Source organism: Salmo salar, chromosome ssa01 (assembly GCF_905237065.1).
Source record: "Salmo salar chromosome ssa01, Ssal_v3.1, whole genome shotgun sequence".
In the NCBI taxonomy this organism is placed as follows: Eukaryota; Metazoa; Chordata; class Actinopteri; order Salmoniformes; family Salmonidae; genus Salmo; species Salmo salar.
This window is the reverse complement of record NC_059442.1, coordinates 118834885-118858886: the sequence shown is the minus strand read 5'-3', so window position 1 is coordinate 118858886 and position 24002 is coordinate 118834885. Positions and strand designations below refer to the sequence as shown.

Here is a 24002-nt window from a genome sequence, read left to right as displayed (position 1 = left end):
TAAACCATGGGCTCACTCTAAAATGACTATAAACAGTGAGTAGCTGGATCCTCATGAATATAATCTATAGAAAATGTATTACTAAAATATATATTGTTGGAGAGATCTATCCCCTCCAATGTTCTCCCCCACCCAGGAACCCTTCACCAGCAGCATCACCAGAGGTATCCATGGGGTGGTTAATAAACACGTAAAGCTAGCTACTTCCTACAGGTTGTGATTACCTTGTAGAAGAGGAGGATGAAGTTAATCGCGAAGGCCACAAACAGCGCCAGCATTCTCATGTTGTAGAAGTTCCGAGCAAAATAGTTCTAGAAAAAAAAGTCAAATCACAAAACATTGATGAGCTGTTTGTGAAGGAGAGTGTGGCTGATAGAGGGGGGTGGGGTGGCTGATAGAGGGGGTGGGGTGGCTGATAGAGGGGGAGGGTTGGCTGATAGAGGGGTGGGGTGGCTGATAGAGGGGTGGGGTGGCTGATAGAGGGGTGAGGTGGCTGATAGAGGGGGTGGGGTGGCTGATAGAGGGGGTGGGGTGGCTGATAGAGGGGGTGGGGGGTCGGGGGCTGATAGAGGGGGTGGGGTGGCTGATAGAGGGGTGGGGTGGCTGATAGACGAGGTGAGGTGGCTGATAGAGGGGTGGGGTGGGGTGGCTGATAGAAGGGGTGGGGTGGCTGATAGAGGGGTGGGGTGGCTGATAGAGAGGGTGGGGTGGCTAATAGAGGGGGTGGGGTGACTGATAGAGGGGGTGGGGTGGCTGATAGAGGGGGTGGGGTGGCTGATAGAAGGGGTGGGGTGGCTGATAGAGGGGGTGGGGTGGCCGATAGAGGGGGTGGGGTGGCAGATAGAGGGGGTGGGGTGGCCGATAGAGGGGGTGGGGGGCTGATAGAGGGGGTGGGGGGCTGATAGAGGGGGTGGGGTGGCTGATAGAGGGGGTGCGGGGCTGATAGAGGGGTTGGGGTGGCTTATAGAGGGGTGGAGGGCTGATAGAGGGGTTGGGTGGCTGATAGAGGGGGTGGGGTGGCTGATAGAAGGGGTGGGGTGGCTGATAGAGGGGGTGGGGTGGCCGATAGAGGGGGTGGGGTGGCCGATAGAGGGGGTGGGGTGGCCGATAGAGGGGTGGGGTGGCCGATAGAGGGGGTGGGGTGGCCGATAGAGGGGTGGGGGGGCTGATAGAGGGGTGGGGGGCTGATAGAGGGGTGGGGGGCTGATAGAGGGGGTGGGGTGGCTGATAGAGGGGGTGCGGGGCTGATAGAGGGGTTGGGGTGGCTTATAGAGGGGGTGGAGGGCTGATAGAGGGGGTTGGGTGGCTGATAGAGGGGGTAGGTGGCTGATAGAGGGGGTGGGTGGCTGATAGAGGGGGTGGGGGGCTGATAGAGGGGGTAGGGGCTGATAGAGGGGTGGGGTGGCTGATAGAGGGGGTGAGGTGGCTGATAGAGGGGGTGGGGTGGCTGATAGAGGGGGTGGGGTGGCTGATATAGGAGGTGGGGGGTGAGGTGGCTGATAGAGGGGGTGGGGTGGCTGATAGAGGGGGTGGGGTGGCTGATAGAGGGGGGTGGGGTGGCTGTCTGTCTGTCTGTCTGTCTGTCTGTGTCTGTGTCTGTGTGTGTGTGTGTGTGTGTGTGTGTGTGTGTGTGTGTGTGTGTGTGTGTGTGTGTGTCTGTGTGTCTGTGTGTATCGTACCAGCAGCTTCCTCTGATAGGCGATGATTTTCTTCCAGAAGGCAGACTCCTGCATGTCATGCTCATCAGACTTGGAGGTGTGGTGCTGCCTCACTTTAGCTTTCGACTTCTCCTCCTTCCTCTTCTTCTCCTCCTTCCTCCTCTCCTCCTCCTTCCTCCTCTCCTCCTCCTTCCTCCTCTCCTCCTCCTCCTGCTTCTCTCCATCCACTCCCCTGGACGGCAGGAACAATCAGTTATTTTTTATTTATTTTATTTTATTTCACCTTTATTTAACCAGAGAACAAGTCCTTTATTCAACCAGGTAGGCTAGTTGAGAACAAGTCCTTTATTCAACCAGGTAGGCTAGTTGAGAACAAGTCCTTTATTTAACCAGGTAGGCTAGTTGAGAACAAGTCCTTTATTTAACCAGGTAGGCTAGTTGAGAACAAGTCCTTTATTTAACCAGGTATGTTAGTTGAGAACAAGTTCTCATTTACAACTGCGACCTGGTCAAGATAAAGCAAAGCAGTGTGACACAAACAACAACACATGGAATAAACAAAACATACAGTCAATAACACAATAGAAAAAGTCTATATACAGTGAGTGCAAATGAAGTAAGGAGGTAAGGCAATAAATAGGCCGTAGTGGCGAAGTAATTACAATATAGCAATTAAACACTGAAGTGATAGATGTGGAGAAGATGAATGAGCAAGTAGAGATACTGGGGTGCGAAGGAGCAAAATAAATAAAATAAATAACAGTATGGGGATGAGGTAGTTGGATGGGCTATTTACAGATGGGCTATGTACAGGTGCAGTGATCTGTGAGCTGCTCTGACAGCTGCTGCTTAAAGCTAGTGAGGGAGATATGAGTCTCCAGTTCAGTTAACAGAAGCAGCAGAGCGAGTGTTTACAGCTGTTTGTTGTTACATTCTTTTACATTGTAATAATATTGCTCTTCCATGATCAATTTAGTTTCATTATGTTCAACTGCTGTCACGTCCTGACCAGTAAGGGGTCATTTTGTTATTATAGTATGGTTAGGACGTGGCAGGGGTGTGTTTGATTTATGTGTCTTGGGTTTTTGGGTAATGTTCTATGTTGTCTATTTCTATGTTTGAATGTCTATTTAGTCTATTTCTATGTTCAGGTTTGGTTTGGCCTTCAATTGGAAGCAGCTGTTCTTCGTTGCTTCTAATTGGAGGCCATATTTAAGTAGGTTTTTTTTTTTGTCACTGTGTTTGTGGGTAGTTGTTCCATGTATAGCTGTGTAGCCTTACAGGACTGTTTTTCGTCGTTGTTTGTTATTTTTGTTAAAGTTTTAACGTTTATCCAAATAAATAAGGAAGATGAGCACGATACCCGCTGCGCCTTGGTCCACTTTTTACGACGCATATGACAACTGCCGTATTTCAGATGAACACACCAGAAGTAACAGAGGGGAAGTGGTACATACTCTGCTTTATCCGGCTCTGACTTGGCCTCCTTGGTTTCCTCAGTCCCTGTCCTCTCTTCCTCTGAAGGACTCTTAGCCTAAAACGTGCAGAAACGCACCACATCACAGAACAACAGCGAAAACCTCAAGGGGCAGAGCAGCCTTATCAACACAGAGCAGAAAGACTCAGTCGTGGTAATGTGTAGATAATGTGTTAGAGTGGTGGGAGTCCAGGCAGGGAGGGAGGGAGGGAGGGGGAGAGAGACACAAAGACAGAGTCGTGGTAATGTGTAGGTAATGTGTAGATAATGTGTTAGAGTGGTGGGAGTCAAGGCAGGCCGACACTATGGAGACACTAATGTCTCTTCCTGCTGGGAAAGCAATGGTCCAGGGAGGAGGGAGAGAGAGACAGAGACAGAGAGAGAGAGAGTGAGAGAGAGAGAGGGACAGAGTGAGACAGAGAGAGAGACAGAGTGAGACAGAGAGAGAGAGAAGGGGTGGGCCGGTAAAATGACATTACCTGGTGCCTTCTTCTCAGTTCCGGGGACGGTGAGGTAGCGGGGACAGGAGAGGAGGGGACAGGAGAGTTAAGCAGATCAGTCAGACTGGCGTTGGGGTTGTGAGCAGTTATCTTATACTGTCCTCCTTCTCCTCTCGTCAGATCTAATCCAAAGATGTCTGAGAGGACTTCGGTCCCGTCCACAGGCAGGGCTAGATCCGCTAGCTCCTCCTCAGCTGAGGGTCTAGCTGAGAGCGCCTTCTCCCCCTCCTCTCGAACCTCATCCTGGGTTGGGTCAGGCATGTTGGCCAACAGGTCAGACACCTTCACAGGAGAGGAGAGGAGAGGAGAGGAGAGGAGAGGAGAGGAGAGGAGAGGAGAGGAGAGGAGAGGAGAGGAGAGGAGAGGAGAGGAGAAAGGAGATAGCAGTAACTTTATTTAAGAGATTCTCTGTTATATTTGTTTACTTTCAGCCAGTAGTTCTGAAAGCAGTGCCGCAGAGCCAAAAGTGGTCCCTGAAAATGGAGTACTACATCACATACACTATATAGACAAAAGTATGTGGACACCCCTTCAAATTAGTGGATTCGGCTATTTCAGCCACACCCGTTGCTGACAGGTGTATAAAATCAAGCACACAGCCATGCAATCTCCATAGCCAAACATTGGCAGTAGAATGGCCCATACTGAAGAACTCAGTGACTTTCAATGTGGCACCGTTATAGGATGCCACCTTTCCAACAAATCAGTTTGTCAAATTTCTACCCTGCTAGAGCTGCCGCGGGCATCTGTAAGCGCTGTTATTGTGAAGTAGAAACCTCTAGGAGCAACAACGGCTCAGCCGTGAAGTGGTAGACCACACAAGCTCACAGAAGGGGACTACCGAGTGCTGGAGCGCGCAGCGTGTAAATATCGTCTGTCCTCGGGTTGCAACACTCACTACCGAGTTCCCAACTGCCTTGGGAAGCAACGTTAGCACAATAACTGTTCGTCGGGAGCTTCATGAAATGGGTTTCCATGGCCGAGCAGCCGCACACAAGCCTAAGATCACCATGTACAATGCCAAGCGTTGGCTGGAGTGGTGTAAAGCTCGCCGCCATTGGACTCTGGAGCAGTGGAAACGCATTCTCTGGAGTGATGAATCACGCTTCACCATCTGGCAGTCCGACGGAGGAATCTGGGTTTGGCGGATGCCAGGAGAACGCTACCTGCCCGAATGCACAGAACCCTGACCTATACCCCGTCGAACACCTTGAATGATTGTCTGAATTGAAATGCAGACAACGAGCCAGGTCTAATCGCCCAAAATCAATGCCGACCTCAGTAATGCTCTCGTGGCTACATGGAAGCAAGTACCTGTAGCAATGTTCCAACATCTAGTGGAAAGACTTCCCAGAAGAGTGGAGGCTGTTATAGCAGCAATGTTCCAACATATAGTGGAAAGACTTCCCAGAAGAGTGGAGGCTGTTAAAGCAGCAAAGGGGGGGACCAACTCTATATTAATACCCATAATTTTGGAATGAGATGTTGGATGACCAGGTGTCAACATACTTTTGGTCAGCTAATACACACCACACCAGCTAATATACACCACACCAGCTAAAACACACCACACCAGGTAATATACACCACACCAGGTAATACACACCACACCAGGTAATATACACCATACCAGCTAATACACAACACACCAGCTAATACACACCACACCAGCTAATACACACCACACCAGCTAATACACACCACACCAGCTAATATACAACACACCAGCTAATACACACCACACCAGCTAATACACACCACACCAGCTAATACACACCACACCAGCTAATACACACCACACCAGCTAATATACACCACACCAGCTAATATATACCACACCAGCAAATACACACCACAGCAGCTAATACACACCACACCAGCTAATACACACCACACCAGCTAATATACACCAAACCAGCTAATACACACCACTCCAGCTAATATACACCACACAAGCTAATATACACCACACCAGGTAATATACACCATACCAGTTAATACACAACACACCAGCTAATACACACCACACCAGCTAATACACACCACACCAGCTAATACACACCACACCAGCTAATACACACCACACCAGCTAATATACAACACACCAGCTAATACACACCACACCAGCTAATACACAGCACACCAGCTAATACACACCACACCAGCTAATACACACCACACCAGCTAATACACACCACACCAGGTAATATACACCACACCAGGTAATACACACCACACCAGGTAATATACACCATACCAGCTAATACACAACACACCAGCTAATACACACCACACCAGCTAATACACACCACACCAGCTAATACACACCACACCAGCTAATACACACCACACCAGCTAATATACAACACACCAGCTAATACACACCACACCAGCTAATACACAGCACACCAGCTAATACACACCACACAAGCTAATACACACCACACCAGCTAATACACACCACACCAGCTAATACACACCACACCAGCTAATATACACCACACCAGCTAATACATACCTCACCAGCAAATACACACCACACCAGCTAATACACACCACACCAGCTAATATACACCAAACCAGCTAATACACACCACACCAGCTAATATACACCACACCAGCTAATATACACCACACCAGCTAATATACACCACACCAGCTAATATACACCACACCAGCTAATACACACCACACCAGCTAATACACACCACACCAGCTAATACACACCACACCAGCTAATATAAAGTACACCAGCTAATATAAAGTACACCAGCTAATATACACCAGCTAATATACACCACACCAGCTAATACACACCACACCAGCTAATACACACCACACCAGCTAATATACACCACACCAGCTAATACACACCACACCAGCTAATACACACCACACCAGCTAATACACATCCCACCAGGTAATATACACCACACCAGCTAATATACACAACACCAGCTAATATACATCATCTAATATACACCACATCATTTCATATACACCACACCAGCTAATATACACCACACATGCTAATATACACAACACCAGCTAATACACACTACACCAGCTAATATACACCACACCAACTAATATACACCACACCAGCTAATATACACCACACCAGCTAATATACACCACACCAGCTAATATACACCACACCAGCTAATATACACCACACCAGATAATATACAGTATACCAGCTAATACACACCACACCGGCTAATACACACCACACCGGCTAATACACACCACACTGGCTAATACACACCACACTGGTCTAATACACACCACACCGGATAATATACACCACACCTGCTAAAATACACCACACCAGCTAATATACACCACACCAGCTAATATACACCACACCAGCTAATATACACCACACCAGCGAATACACACCACACCAGCTAATACACACCACACCAGCTAATACACACCACACCAGCTAATACACACCACAACAGCTAACACACACCACACCAGCTAATACACACCACACCAGCTAATACACACCACACCAGCTAATACACACCACACCAGCTAATATACACCACACCAGCTAATACACACCACACCAGCTAATACACACCACACCAGCTAATACACATCCCACCAGGTAATATACACCACACCAGCTAATATACACCACACCAGCTAATATACACAACACCAGCTAATATACACCATCTAATATACACCACATCATTTCATATACACCACACCAGCTAATATACACCACACATGCTAATATACACAACACCAGCTAATACACACTACACCAGCTAATATACACCACACCAACTAATATACACCACACCAGCTAATATACACCACACCAGCTAATATACACCACACCAGCTAATATACACCACACCAGCTAATATACACCACACCAGATAATATACAGTATACCAGCTAATACACACCACACCGGCTAATACACACCACACCGGCTAATACACACCACACTGGCTAATACACACCACACTGGCTAATACACACCACACCGGATAATATACACCACACCTGCTAAAATACACCACACCAGCTAATATACACCACACCAGCTAATATACACCACACCAGCTAATATACACCAAACCAGCTAATATACACCACACCAGCTAATATACACCACACCAACTAATATACAGTACACCAGCTAATACACACTACACCAGCTAATACACACCACACCAGCTAATATACACCACACCAGCAAATACACACCACACCAGCTAATACACACCACACCAGCTAATACACACCACACCAGCTAATATACACCACACCAGCTAATATACACCACACCAGCAAATACACACCACACCAGCTAATACACACCACACCAGCTAATACACACCACACCAGCTAATATACACCACACCAACTAATATACACCACACCAGCTAATATACACCACACCAGCTAATATACGCCACACCAGCTAATATACACCACACCAGCTAATATACACCACACCAGATAATATACAGTATACCAGCTAATACACACCATACCGGCTAATACACACCACACCGGCTAATACACACCACACTGGCTAATACACACCACACTGGCTAATACACACCACACCGGATAATATACACCACACCTGCTAAAATACACCACACCAGCTAATATACACCACACCAGCTAATATACACCACACCAGCTAATATACACCACACCAGCTAATATACACCACACCAACTAATATACACAACACCAGCTAATATACACCACACCAGCTAATAAACACCACACCAGCTAATAAACACCACACCAGCTAATATACACCACACCAGCTAATATACAGTACACCAGCTAATACACACTACACCAGCTAATACACACCACACCAGCTAATATACACCACACCAGCAAATACACACCACACCAGCTAATACACACCACACCAGCTAATACACACCACACCAGCTAATATACACCACACCAGCTAATATACACCAAAACAGCAAATACACACCACACCAGCTAATACACACCACACCAGCTAATACACACCACACCAGCTAATATACACCACACCAGCAAATATACACCACACCAGCTAATATACACAACACCAGCTAATACACACCCCACCAGCTAATACACACCCCACCAGCTAATAAACACCACACCAGATAATATACACCACACCAGCTAATACAAACCACACCAGCTAATATACACCACACCAGCTAATACACACCACACCAGCTAATACACACCACACCAGCTAATACACACCACACCAGCTAATACAAACCACACCAGCTAATATACACCACACCAGCTAATACACACCACACCAGCTAATACACACCACACCAGCTAATATACACCACACCAGCTAATATACACCACACCAGCTAATATACACCACACTAGCTAATACACACCACACCAGGTAATACACACCACACCAGCTAATATACACCACACATGCTAATATACACAACACCAGCTAATACACACTACACCAGCTAATATACACCACACCAACTAATATACACCACACCAGCTAATATACACCACACCAGCTAATATACGCCACACCAGCTAATATACACCACACCAGCTAATATACACCACACCAGATAATATACAGTATACCAGCTAATACACACCATACCGGCTAATACACACCACACCGGCTAATACACACCACACTGGCTAATACACACCACACTGGCTAATACACACCACACCGGATAATATACACCACACCTGCTAAAATACACCACACCAGCTAATATACACCACACCAGCTAATATACACCACACCAGCTAATATACACCACACCAGCTAATATACACCACACCAACTAATATACACAACACCAGCTAATATACACCACACCAGCTAATAAACACCACACCAGCTAATAAACACCACACCAGCTAATATACACCACACCAACTAATATACAGTACACCAGCTAATACACACTACACCAGCTAATACACACCACACCAGCTAATATACACCACACCAGCAAATACACACCACACCAGCTAATACACACCACACCAGCTAATACACACCACACCAGCTAATATACACCACACCAGCTAATATACACCAAAACAGCAAATACACACCACACCAGCTAATACACACCACACCAGCTAATACACACCACACCAGCTAATATACACCACACCAGCTAATATACACCAAACCAGCTAATACACACCACACCAGCTAATATACACCACACCAGCAAATATACACCACACAAGCTAATATACACCAAACCAGCTAATATACACCACACCAGCTAATACACACCACACCAGGTAATATACAACACACCAGGTAATATACAACACACCAGCTAATATACACAAGCTAATATACACCACACCAGCTAATATACACCACACCAGCTAATATACACCACACCAGCTAATACACACCACACCAGCTAATACACACCACACCAGCTAATATAAAGTACACCAGCTAATATAAAGTACACCAGCTAATATACACCAGCTAATATACACCACACCAGCTAATACACACCACATCAGCTAATATACACCACACCAGCTAATACACACCACACCAGCTAATACACACCACACCAGCTAATATACACCACACCAGCTAATACACACCACACCAGCTAATACACACCACACCAGCTAATACACACCACACCAGCTAATATAAAGTACACCAGCTAATATAAAGTACACCAGCTAATATACACCACACCAGCTAATACACACCCCACCAGCTAATACACACCCCACCAGCTAATACACACCACACCAGCTAATATACACCACACCAGCAAATATACACCACACCAGCTAATATACACAACACCAGCTAATAAACACCCCACCAGCTAATACACACCCCACCAGCTAATAAACACCACACCAGATAATATACACCACACCAGCTAATACACACCACACCAGCTAATATACACCACACCAGCTAATACACACCACACCAGCTAATACACACCACACCAGCTAATACACACCACACCAGCTAATATACACCACACCAGCTAATACACACCACAACAGCTAATACACACCACACCAGCTAATATACACCACACCAGCTAATATACACCACACCAGCTAATATACACCACACTAGCTAATACACACCACACCAGGTAATATACACCACACCAGCTAATATACACCACACCAGCAAATACACACAACACCAGCTAATACACACCACACCAACTAATATACACCACACCAGCTAATATTCACCACACCAGCTAAAACACACCACACCATCTAATACACACCACACCATCTAATACACACCACACCAGCTAATACACACCACCCCAGCTAACACACACCACACCAGCTAATACACACAACACACCACACCAGCGAATACACACCACACCAGCTAATACACACCACACCAGCTAATACACACCACACCAGCTAATACACACCACAACAGCTAACACACACCACACCAGCTAATACAGACCACACCAGCTAATACACACCACACCAGCTAATACACACCACACCAGCTAATATACACCACACCAGCTAATATACACCACACATGCTAATATACACAACACCAGCTAATACACACTACACCAGCTAATATACACCACACCAACTAATATACACCACACCAGCTAATATACACCACACCAGCTAATATACACCACACCAGCTAATATACACCACACCAGATAATATACAGTATACCAGCTAATACACACCACACCATCTAATACACACCACACCGGCTAATACACACCACACTGGCTAATACACACCACACTGGCTAATACACACCACACCGGATAATATACACCACACCTGCTAAAATACACCACACCAGCTAATATACACCACACCAGCTAATACACACCAGCTAATACACACCAAACCAGCTAATATACACCACACCAGCTAATATACACCACACCAGCTAATATACACCACACCAGCTAATATACACCACACCAACTAATATACACCACACCAGCTAATATACACCACACCAGCTAATATACACCACACCAGCTAATATACACCACACCAGCTAATACACACCACACCAGGTAATATACAACACACCAGGTAATATACAACACACCAGCTAATATACACAAGCTAATATACACCACACCAGCTAATATACACCACACCAGCTAATATACACCACACCAGCTAATACAAACCACACCAGCTAATACACACCACACCAGCTAATACACACCACACCAGCTAATATAAAGTACACCAGCTAATATAAAGTACACCAGCTAATATACACCAGCTAATATACACCACACCAGCTAATACACACCACATCAGCTAATATACACCACACCAGCTAATACACACCACACCAGCTAATACACACCACACCAGCTATTATACACCACACCAGCTAATACACACCACACCAGCTAATACACACCACACCAGCTAATATAAAGTACACCAGCTAATATACACCACACCAGCTAATACACACCCCACCAGCTAATACACACCCCACCAGCTAATACACACCACACCAGCTAATATACACCACACCAGCAAATATACACCACACCAGCTAATATACACAACACCAGCTAATACACACCCCACCAGCTAATACACACCCCACCAGCTAATAAACACCACACTAGATAATATACACCACACCAGCTAATACACACCACACCAGCTAATATACACCATAGCAGCTAATACACACCACACCAGCTAATACACACCACACCAGCTAATACACACCACACCAGCTAATACACACCACACCAGCTAATACACACCACACCAGCTAATATATACCACACCAGCTAATATACACCACACTAGCTAATACACACCACACCAGGTAATATACACCACACCAGCTAATATACACCACACCAGCAAATACACACAACACCAGCTAATACACACCACACCAACTAATATACACCACACCAGCTAATATTCACCACACCAGCTAAAACACACCACACCATCTAATACACACCACACCATCTAATACACACCACACCAGCTAATACACACCACCCCAGCTAATACACACCACACCAGCTAATACACACAACACACCACACCAGCGAATACACACCACACCAGCTAATACACACCACACCAGCTAATACACACCACACCAGCTAATACACACCACAACAGCTAACACACACCACACCAGCTAATACACACCACACCAGCTAATACACACCACACCAGCTAATACACACCACACCAGCTAATATATACCACACCAGCTAATACACACCACACCAGCTAATACACACCACACCAGCTAATACACATCCCACCAGGTAATATACACCACACCAGCTAATATACAACACACCAGCTAATATACACAACACCAGCTAATATACACCATCTAATATACACCACATCATTTCATATACACCACACCAGCTAATATACACCACACATGCTAATATACACAACACCAGCTAATACACACTACACCAGCTAATATACACCACACCAACTAATATACACCACACCAGCTAAGATACACCACACCAGCTAATATACACCACACCAGCTAATATACACCACACCAGATAATATACAGTATACCAGCTAATACACACCACACCGGCTAATACACACCACACCGGCTAATACACACCACACTGGCTAATACACACCACACTGGCTAATACACACCACACCGGATAATATACACCACACCTGCTAAAATACACCACACCAGCTAATATACACCACACCAGCTAATATACACCACACCAGCTAATATACACCACACCAGCTAATATACACCACACCAACTAATATACACAACACCAGCTAATATACACCACACCAGCTAATATACACCACACCAACTAATATACAGTACACCAGCTAATACACACTACACCAGCTAATACACACCACACCAGCTAATATACACCACACCAGCAAATACACACCACACCAGCTAATACACACCACACCAGCTAATACACACCACACCAGCTAATATACACCACACCAGCTAATATACACCACACCAGCAAATACACACCACACCAGCTAATACACACCACACCAGCTAATACACACCACACCAGCTAATATACACCACACCAGCTAATATACACCAAACCAGCTAATACACACCACACCATCTAATATACACCACACCAGCAAATATACACCACACCAGCTAATATACACCACACCAGCTAATACACACCACACCAGGTAATATACAACACACCAGGTAATATACAACAAACCAGCTAATATACACAAGCTAATATACACCACACCAGCTAATATACACCACACCAGCTAATATACACCACACCAGTTAATACACACCACACCATCTAATACACACCACACCAGCTAATACACACCACACCAGCTAATATAAAGTACACCAGCTAATATAAAGTACACCAGCTAATATACACCAGCTAATATACACCACACCAGCTAATACACACCACATCAGCTAATATACACCACACCAGCTAATACACACCACACCAGCTAATACACACCACACCAGCTAATACACACCACACCAGCTAATACACACCACACCAGCTAATACACACCACACCAGCTAATATACACCACACCAGCTAATATACACCACACCAGCTAATATACACCACACTAGCTAATACACACCACACCAGGTAATACACACCACACCAGCTAATATACACCACACATGCTAATATACACAACACCAGCTAATACACACTACACCAGCTAATATACACCACACCAACTAATATACACCACACCAGCTAATATACACCACACCAGCTAATATACGCCACACCAGCTAATATACACCACACCAGCTAATATACACCACACCAGATAATATACAGTATACCAGCTAATACACACCATACCGGCTAATACACACCACACCGGCTAATACACACCACACTGGCTAATACACACCACACTGGCTAATACACACCACACCGGATAATATACACCACACCTGCTAAAATACACCACACCAGCTAATATACACCACACCAGCTAATATACACCACACCAGCTAATATATACCACACCAGATAATATACAGTATACCAGCTAATACACACCACACCATCTAATACACACCACACCGGCTAATACACACCACACTGGCTAATACACACCACACTGGCTAATACACACCACACCGGATAATATACACCACACCTGCTAAAATACACCACACCAGCTAATATACACCACACCAGCTAATACACACCAGCTAATACACACCAAACCAGCTAATATACACCACACCAGCTAATATACACCACACCAGCTAATATACACCACACCAGCTAATATACACCACACCAGCTAATATACACCACACCAGCTAATATACACCACACCAGCTAATATACACCACACCAGCTAATATACACCACACCAGCTAATACACACCACACCAGGTAATATACAACACACCAGGTAATATACAACACACCAGCTAATATACACAAGCTAATATACACCACACCAGCTAATATACACCACACCAGCTAATATACACCACACCAGCTAATACAAACCACACCAGCTAATACACACCACACCAGCTAATACACACCACACCAGCTAATATAAAGTACACCAGCTAATATAAAGTACACCAGCTAATATACACCAGCTAATATACACCACACCAGCTAATACACACCACATCAGCTAATATACACCACACCAGCTAATACACACCACACCAGCTAATACACACCACACCAGCTATTATACACCACACCAGCTAATACACACCACACCAGCTAATACACACCACACCAGCTAATATAAAGTACACCAGCTAATATACACCACACCAGCTAATACACACCACACCAGCTAATACACACCCCACCAGCTAATACACACCACACCAGCTAATATACACCACACCAGCAAATATACACCACACCAGCTAATATACACAACACCAGCTAATACACACCCCACCAGCTAATACACACCCCACCAGCTAATAAACACCACACCAGATAATATACACCACACCAGCTAATACACACCACACCAGCTAATATACACCATAGCAGCTAATACACACCACACCAGCTAATACACACCACACCAGCTAATACACACCACACCAGCTAATACACACCACACCAGCTAATACACACCACACCAGCTAATACACACCACACCAGCTAATATATACCACACCAGCTAATATACACCACACTAGCTAATACACACCACACCAGGTAATATACACCACACCAGCTAATATACACCACACCAGCAAATACACACAACACCAGCTAATACACACCACACCAACTAATATACACCACACCAGCTAATATTCACCACACCAGCTAAAACACACCACACCATCTAATACACACCACACCATCTAATACACACCACACCAGCTAATACACACCACCCCAGCTAATACACACCACACCAGCTAATACACACAACACACCACACCAGCGAATACACACCACACCAGCTAATACACACCACACCAGCTAATACACACCACACCAGCTAATACACACCACAACAGCTAACACACACCACACCAGCTAATACACACCACACCAGCTAATACACACCACACCAGCTAATACACACCACACCAGCTAATATACACCACACCAGCTAATACACACCACACCAGCTAATACACACCACACCAGCTAATACACATCCCACCAGGTAATATACACCACACCAGCTAATATACAACACACCAGCTAATATACACAACACCAGCTAATATACACCATCTAATATACACCACATCATTTCATATACACCACACCAGCTAATATACACCACACATGCTAATATACACAACACCAGCTAATACACACTACACCGGCTAATACACACCACACCGGCTAATACACACCACACTGGCTAATACACACCACACTGGCTAATACACACCACACCGGATAATATACACCACACCTGCTAAAATACACCACACCAGCTAATATACACCACACCAGCTAATATACACCACACCAGCTAATATACACCACACCAGCTAATATACACCACACCAACTAATATACACAACACCAGCTAATATACACCACACCAGCTAATATACACCACACCAACTAATATACAGTACACCAGCTAATACACACTACACCAGCTAATACACACCACACCAGCTAATATACACCACACCAGCAAATACACACCACACCAGCTAATACACACCACACCAGCTAATACACACCACACCAGCTAATATACACCACACCAGCTAATATACACCACACCAGCAAATACACACCACACCAGCTAATACACACCACACCAGCTAATACACACCACACCAGCTAATATACACCACACCAGCTAATATACACCAAACCAGCTAATACACACCACACCTTCTAATATACACCACACCAGCAAATATACACCACACCAGCTAATATACACCACACCAGCTAATACACACCACACCAGGTAATATACAACACACCAGGTAATATACAACACACCAGCTAATATACACAAGCTAATATACACCACACCAGCTAATATACACCACACCAGCTAATATACACCACACCAGCTAATACACACCACACCAGCTAATACACACCACACCAGCTAATACACACCACACCAGCTAATATAAAGTACACCAGCTAATATAAAGTACACCAGCTAATATACACCAGCTAATATACACCACACCAGCTAATACACACCACATCAGCTAATATACACCACACCAGCTAATACACACCACACCAGCTAATACACACCACACCAGCTAATACACACCACACCAGCTAATACACACCACACCAGCTAATACACACCACACCAGCTAATATACACCACACCAGCTAATATACACCACACCAGCTAATATACACCACACTAGCTAATACACACCACACCGGGTAATACACACCACACCAGCTAATATACACCACACATGCTAATATACACAACACCAGCTAATACACACTACACCAGCTAATATACACCACACCAGCTAATATACACCACACCAGCTAATATACACCACACCAGCTAATATACGCCACACCAGCTAATATACACCACACCAGCTAATATACACCACACCAGATAATATACAGTATACCAGCTAATACACACCATACCGGCTAATACACACCACACCGGCTAATACACACCACACTGGCTAATACACACCACACTGGCTAATACACACCACACCGGATAATATACACCACACCTGCTAAAATACACCACACCAGCTAATATACACCACACCAGCTAATATACACCACACCAGCTAATATACACTACACCAGCTAATATACACCACACCATCTAATATACACAACACCAGCTAATATACACCACACCAGCTAATAAACACCACACCAGCTAATAAACACCACACCAGCTAATATACACCACACCAACTAATATACAGTACACCAGCTAATACACACTACACCAGCTAATACACACCACACCAGCTAATATACACCACACCAGCAAATACACACCACACCAGCTAATACACACCACACCAGCTAATACACACCACACCAGCTAATATACACCACACCAGCTAATATACACCAAAACAGCAAATACACACCACACCAGCTAATACACACCACACCAGCTAATACACACCACACCAGCTAATATACACCACACCAGCTAATATACACCAAACCAGCTAATACACACCACACCAGCTAATATACACCACACCAGCAAATATACACCACACAAGCTAATATTCACCAAACCAGCTAATATACACCACACCAGCTAATACACACCACACCAGGTAATATACAACACACCAGGTAATATACAACACACCAGCTAATATACACAAGCTAATATACACCACACCAGCTAATATACACCACACCAGCTAATACACACCACACCAGCTAATACACACCACACCAGCTAATACACACCACACCAGCTAATATAAAGTACACCAGCTAATATAAAGTACACCAGCTAATATACACCACACCAGCTAATACACACCACATCAGCTAATATACACCACACCAGCTAATACACACCACACCAGCTAATACACACCACACCAGCTAATATACACCACACCAGCTAATACACACCACACCAGCTAATACACACCACACCAGCTAATACACACCACACCAGCTAATATAAAGTACACCAGCTAATATAAAGTACACCAGCTAATATACACCACACCAGCTAATACACACCCCACCAGCTAATACACACCCCACCAGCTAATACACACCACACCAGCTAATATACACCACACCAGCAAATATACACCACACCAGCTAATATACACAACACCAGCTAATAAACACCCCACCAGCTAATACACACCCCACCAGCTAATAAACACCACACCAGATAATATACACCACACCAGCTAATACACACCACACCAGCTAATATACACCACACCAGCTAATACACACCACACCAGCTAATACACACCACACCAGCTAATACACACCACACCAGCTAATATACACCACACCAGCTAATACACACCACAACAGCTAATACACACCACACCAGCTAATATACACCACACCAGCTAATATACACCACACCAGCTAATATACACCACACTAGCTAATACACACCACACCAGGTAATATACACCACACCAGCTAATATACACCACACCAGCAAATACACACAACACCAGCTAATACACACCACACCAACTAATATACACCACACCAGCTAATATACACCACACCAGCTAAAACACACCACACCAGCTAATACACACCACACCAGCTAATACACACCACACCAGCTAATACACACCACCCCAGCTAACACACACCACACCAGCTAATACACACAACACACCACACCAGCGAATACACACCACACCAGCTAATACACACCACACCAGCTAATACACACCACACCAGCTAATACACACCACAACAGCTAACACACACCACACCAGCTAATACAGACCACACCAGCTAATACACACCACACCAGCTAATACACACCACACCAGCTAATATACACCACACCAGCTAATATACACCACACATGCTAATATACACAACACCAGCTAATACACACTACACCAGCTAATATACACCACACCAACTAATATACACCACACCAGCTAATATACACCACACCAGCTAATATACACCACACCAGCTAATATACACCACACCAGATAATATACAGTATACCAGCTAATACACACCACACCAGCTAATACACACCACACCGGCTAATACACACCACACTGGCTAATACACACCACACTGGCTAATACACACCACACCGGATAATATACACCACACCAGCTAAAATACACCACACCAGCTAATATACACCACACCAGCTAATACACACCAGCTAATACACACCAAACCAGCTAATATACACCACACCAGCTAATATACACCACACCAGCTAATATACACCACACCAGCTAATATACACCACAGCAACTAATATACACCACACCAGCTAATATACACCACACCAGCTAATATACACCACACCAGCTAATACACACCACACCAGGTAATATACAACACACCAGGTAATATACAACACACCAGCTAATATACACCACACCAGCTAATATACACCACACCAGCTAATATACACCACACCAGCTAATATACACCACACCAGCTAATACAAACCACACCAGCTAATACACACCACACCAGCTAATACACACCACACCAGCTAATATAAAGTACACCAGCTAATATAAAGTACACCAGCTAATATACACCAGCTAATATACACCACACCAGCTAATACACACCACATCAGCTAATATACACCACACCAGCTAATACACACCACACCAGCTAATACACACCACACCAGCTATTATACACCACACCAGCTAATACACACCACACCAGCTAATACACACCACACCAGCTAATATAAAGTACACCAGCTAATATACACCACACCAGCTAATACACACCCCACCAGCTAATACACACCCCACCAGCTAATACACACCACACCAGCTAATATACACCACACCAGCAAATATACACCACACCAGCTAATATACACAACACCAGCTAATACACACCACACCAGCTAATACACACCCACACCAGCTAATAAACACCACACCAGATAATATACACCACACCAGCTAATACACACCACACCAGCTAATATACACCACACCAGCTAATACACACCACACCAGCTAATACACACCACACCAGCTAATACACACCGCACACCAGCTAATACACACCACACCAGCTAATACACACCACACCAGCTAATATACACCACACCAGCTAATATACACCACACCAGCTAATATACACCACACCAGCTAATACACACCACACCAGGTAATATACACCACACCAGCTAATATACACCACACCAGCTAATATACACACACACCAGCTAATATACACCACACCAGCTAATATACACCACACCAGCTAATATACACCACACCAGCTAATACACACCACACCAGCTAATACACACCACACCAGCTAATACACACCACACCAGCTAATACACACCACACCAGCTAATACACACCACACCAGCTAATACACACCACACCAGCGAATACACACCACACCAGCTAATACACACCACACCAGCTAATACACACCACACCAGCTAATACACACCACACCAGCTAATACACACCACACCAGCTAATACACACCACACCAGCTAATATACACCACACCAGCTAATACACACCACACCAGCTAATATACACCACACCAGCTAATATACACCACACCAGCTAATATACACCACACCAGCTAATATACACCACACCAGCTAATACACACCACACCAGGTAATATACAACACACCAGGTAATATACAACACACCAGCTAATATACACCAGCTAATATACACCACACCAGCTAATATACACCACACCAGCTAATATACACCACACCAGCTAATACACACCACACCAGCTAATACACACCACACCAGCTAATATACACCACACCAGCTAATATACACCACACCAGCTAATACACACCACACCAGCTAATATACACCACACCAGCTAATATACAGCACACCAGCTAATACACACCAGCTAATACACACCACACCAGCTAATACACACCACACCAGCTAATACACACCACACCAGCTAATACACACCACACCAGCTAATACACACCACACCAGCTAATATACACCACACCAGCTAATATACACCACACCAGCTAATATACACCACACCAGCTAATATACACCACACCAGCTAATATACACCACACCAGCAATACACACCACACCAGCTAATATACACCACACCAGCTAATATACACCACACCAGCTAATACACACCACACCAGCTAATATACACCACACCAGCTAATATACACCACACCAGCTAATACACACCACACCAGCTAATACACACCACACCAGCTAATACACACCACACCAGCTAATACACACCACACCAGCTAATATACACCACACCAGCTAATATACACCACACCAGCTAATATACACCACACCAGCTAATACACACCACACCAGGTAATATACACCACACCAGCTAATATACACCACACCAGCTAATACACACAACACCAGCTAATACACACCACACCAACTAATATACACCACACCAGCTAATATTCACCACACCAGCTAATACACACCACACCAGCTAATACACACCACACCAGCTAATACACACCACACCAGCTAATATACACCACACCAGCTAATATACACCACACCAGCTAATACACACACACCACACCAGCGAATACACACCACACCAGCTAATACACACCACACCAGCTAATACACACCACACCAGCTAATACACACCACAACAGCTAACACACACCACACCAGCTAATACACACCACACCAGCTAATACACACCACACCAGCTAATATACACCACACCAGCTAATACACACCACACCAGCTAATACACACCACACCAGCTAATACACACCCCACCAGGTAATATACACCACACCAGCTAATATACACCACACCAGCTAATATACACAACACCAGCTAATATACACCATCTAATATACACCACATCATTTCATATACACCACACCAGCTAATATACACCACACATGCTAATATACACAACACCAGCTAATACACACTACACCAGCTAATATACACCACACCAACTAATATACACCACACCAGCTAATATACACCACACCAGCTAATATACACCACACCAGCTAATATACACCACACCAGCGAATACACACCACACCAGCTAATACACACCACACCAGCTAATACACACCACAACAGCTAACACACACCACACCAGCTAATACACACCACACCAGCTAATACACACCACACCAGCTAATACACACCACACCAGCTAATATACACCACACCAGCTAATATACACCACACCAGCTAATACACACCACACCAGCTAATACACACCCCACCAGGTAATATACACCACACCAGCTAATATACACCACACCAGCTAATATACACCACACCAGCTAATATACACCACACCAGCTAATATACACCACACCAGCTAATATACACCACACCAGCTAATATACACCACACCAACTAATATACACAACACCAGCTAATATACACCACACCAGCTAATATACACCAGATAATATAAACCACACCAGCTACTACACACCAGCTAATACACACCACACCAGCTAATATACACCACACCAGCTAATATACACCACACCAGCTAATACACACCAGCTAATATACACCACACCAGCTAATATACACCACACCAGCTAATACACACCAGCTAATACACACCACACCAGCTAATACACCACACCAGCTAATATACACCACGCCAGCTAATACACACCACACCAGCTAAAATACACCACATCAGCTAATACACACCACACCGGCTAATACACACCACATCAGCTAATATACACCACACCAGCTAATATACACCACACCAGCTAATACACACCACACCAGCTAATACACACCACACCAGCTAATACACACCAGCTAATACACACCAGCTAATATACACCACACCAGCTAATATACACCAGCTAACACACACCACACCAGCTAATATACACCACACCAGCTAATACACACCACACCAGCTAATACACACCAGCTAATACACACCACACCAGCTAATATACACCACACCAGCTAATACACACCAGCTAATACACACCACACCAGCTAATAACACACACCAGCTAATATACACCACACCAGCTAATATACACCACACCAGCTAATACACACCACACCAGCTAATATACACCACACCAGCTAATACACACCAC

General features: G+C 44.8%; 1 protein-coding gene across 1 annotated transcript in view; it reads right to left on the bottom strand.

The window, feature by feature from the left end:
* Nucleotides 1-24002, bottom strand: part of ryr2a (ryanodine receptor 2a (cardiac)) — an 812428-nt gene that overhangs the window by 23775 nt on the left and 764651 nt on the right. Inside the window, exons 93-96 of the mRNA XM_045687844.1 lie at nucleotides 3615-3917; nucleotides 3116-3192; nucleotides 1680-1890; nucleotides 225-311 (exon numbers count right to left, since the gene is read on the bottom strand). Of these exons, the coding sequence (XP_045543800.1) occupies nucleotides 225-311; nucleotides 1680-1890; nucleotides 3116-3192; nucleotides 3615-3917 (678 nt within the window). The remainder of the gene's footprint in view (nucleotides 1-224; nucleotides 312-1679; nucleotides 1891-3115; nucleotides 3193-3614; nucleotides 3918-24002) is intronic.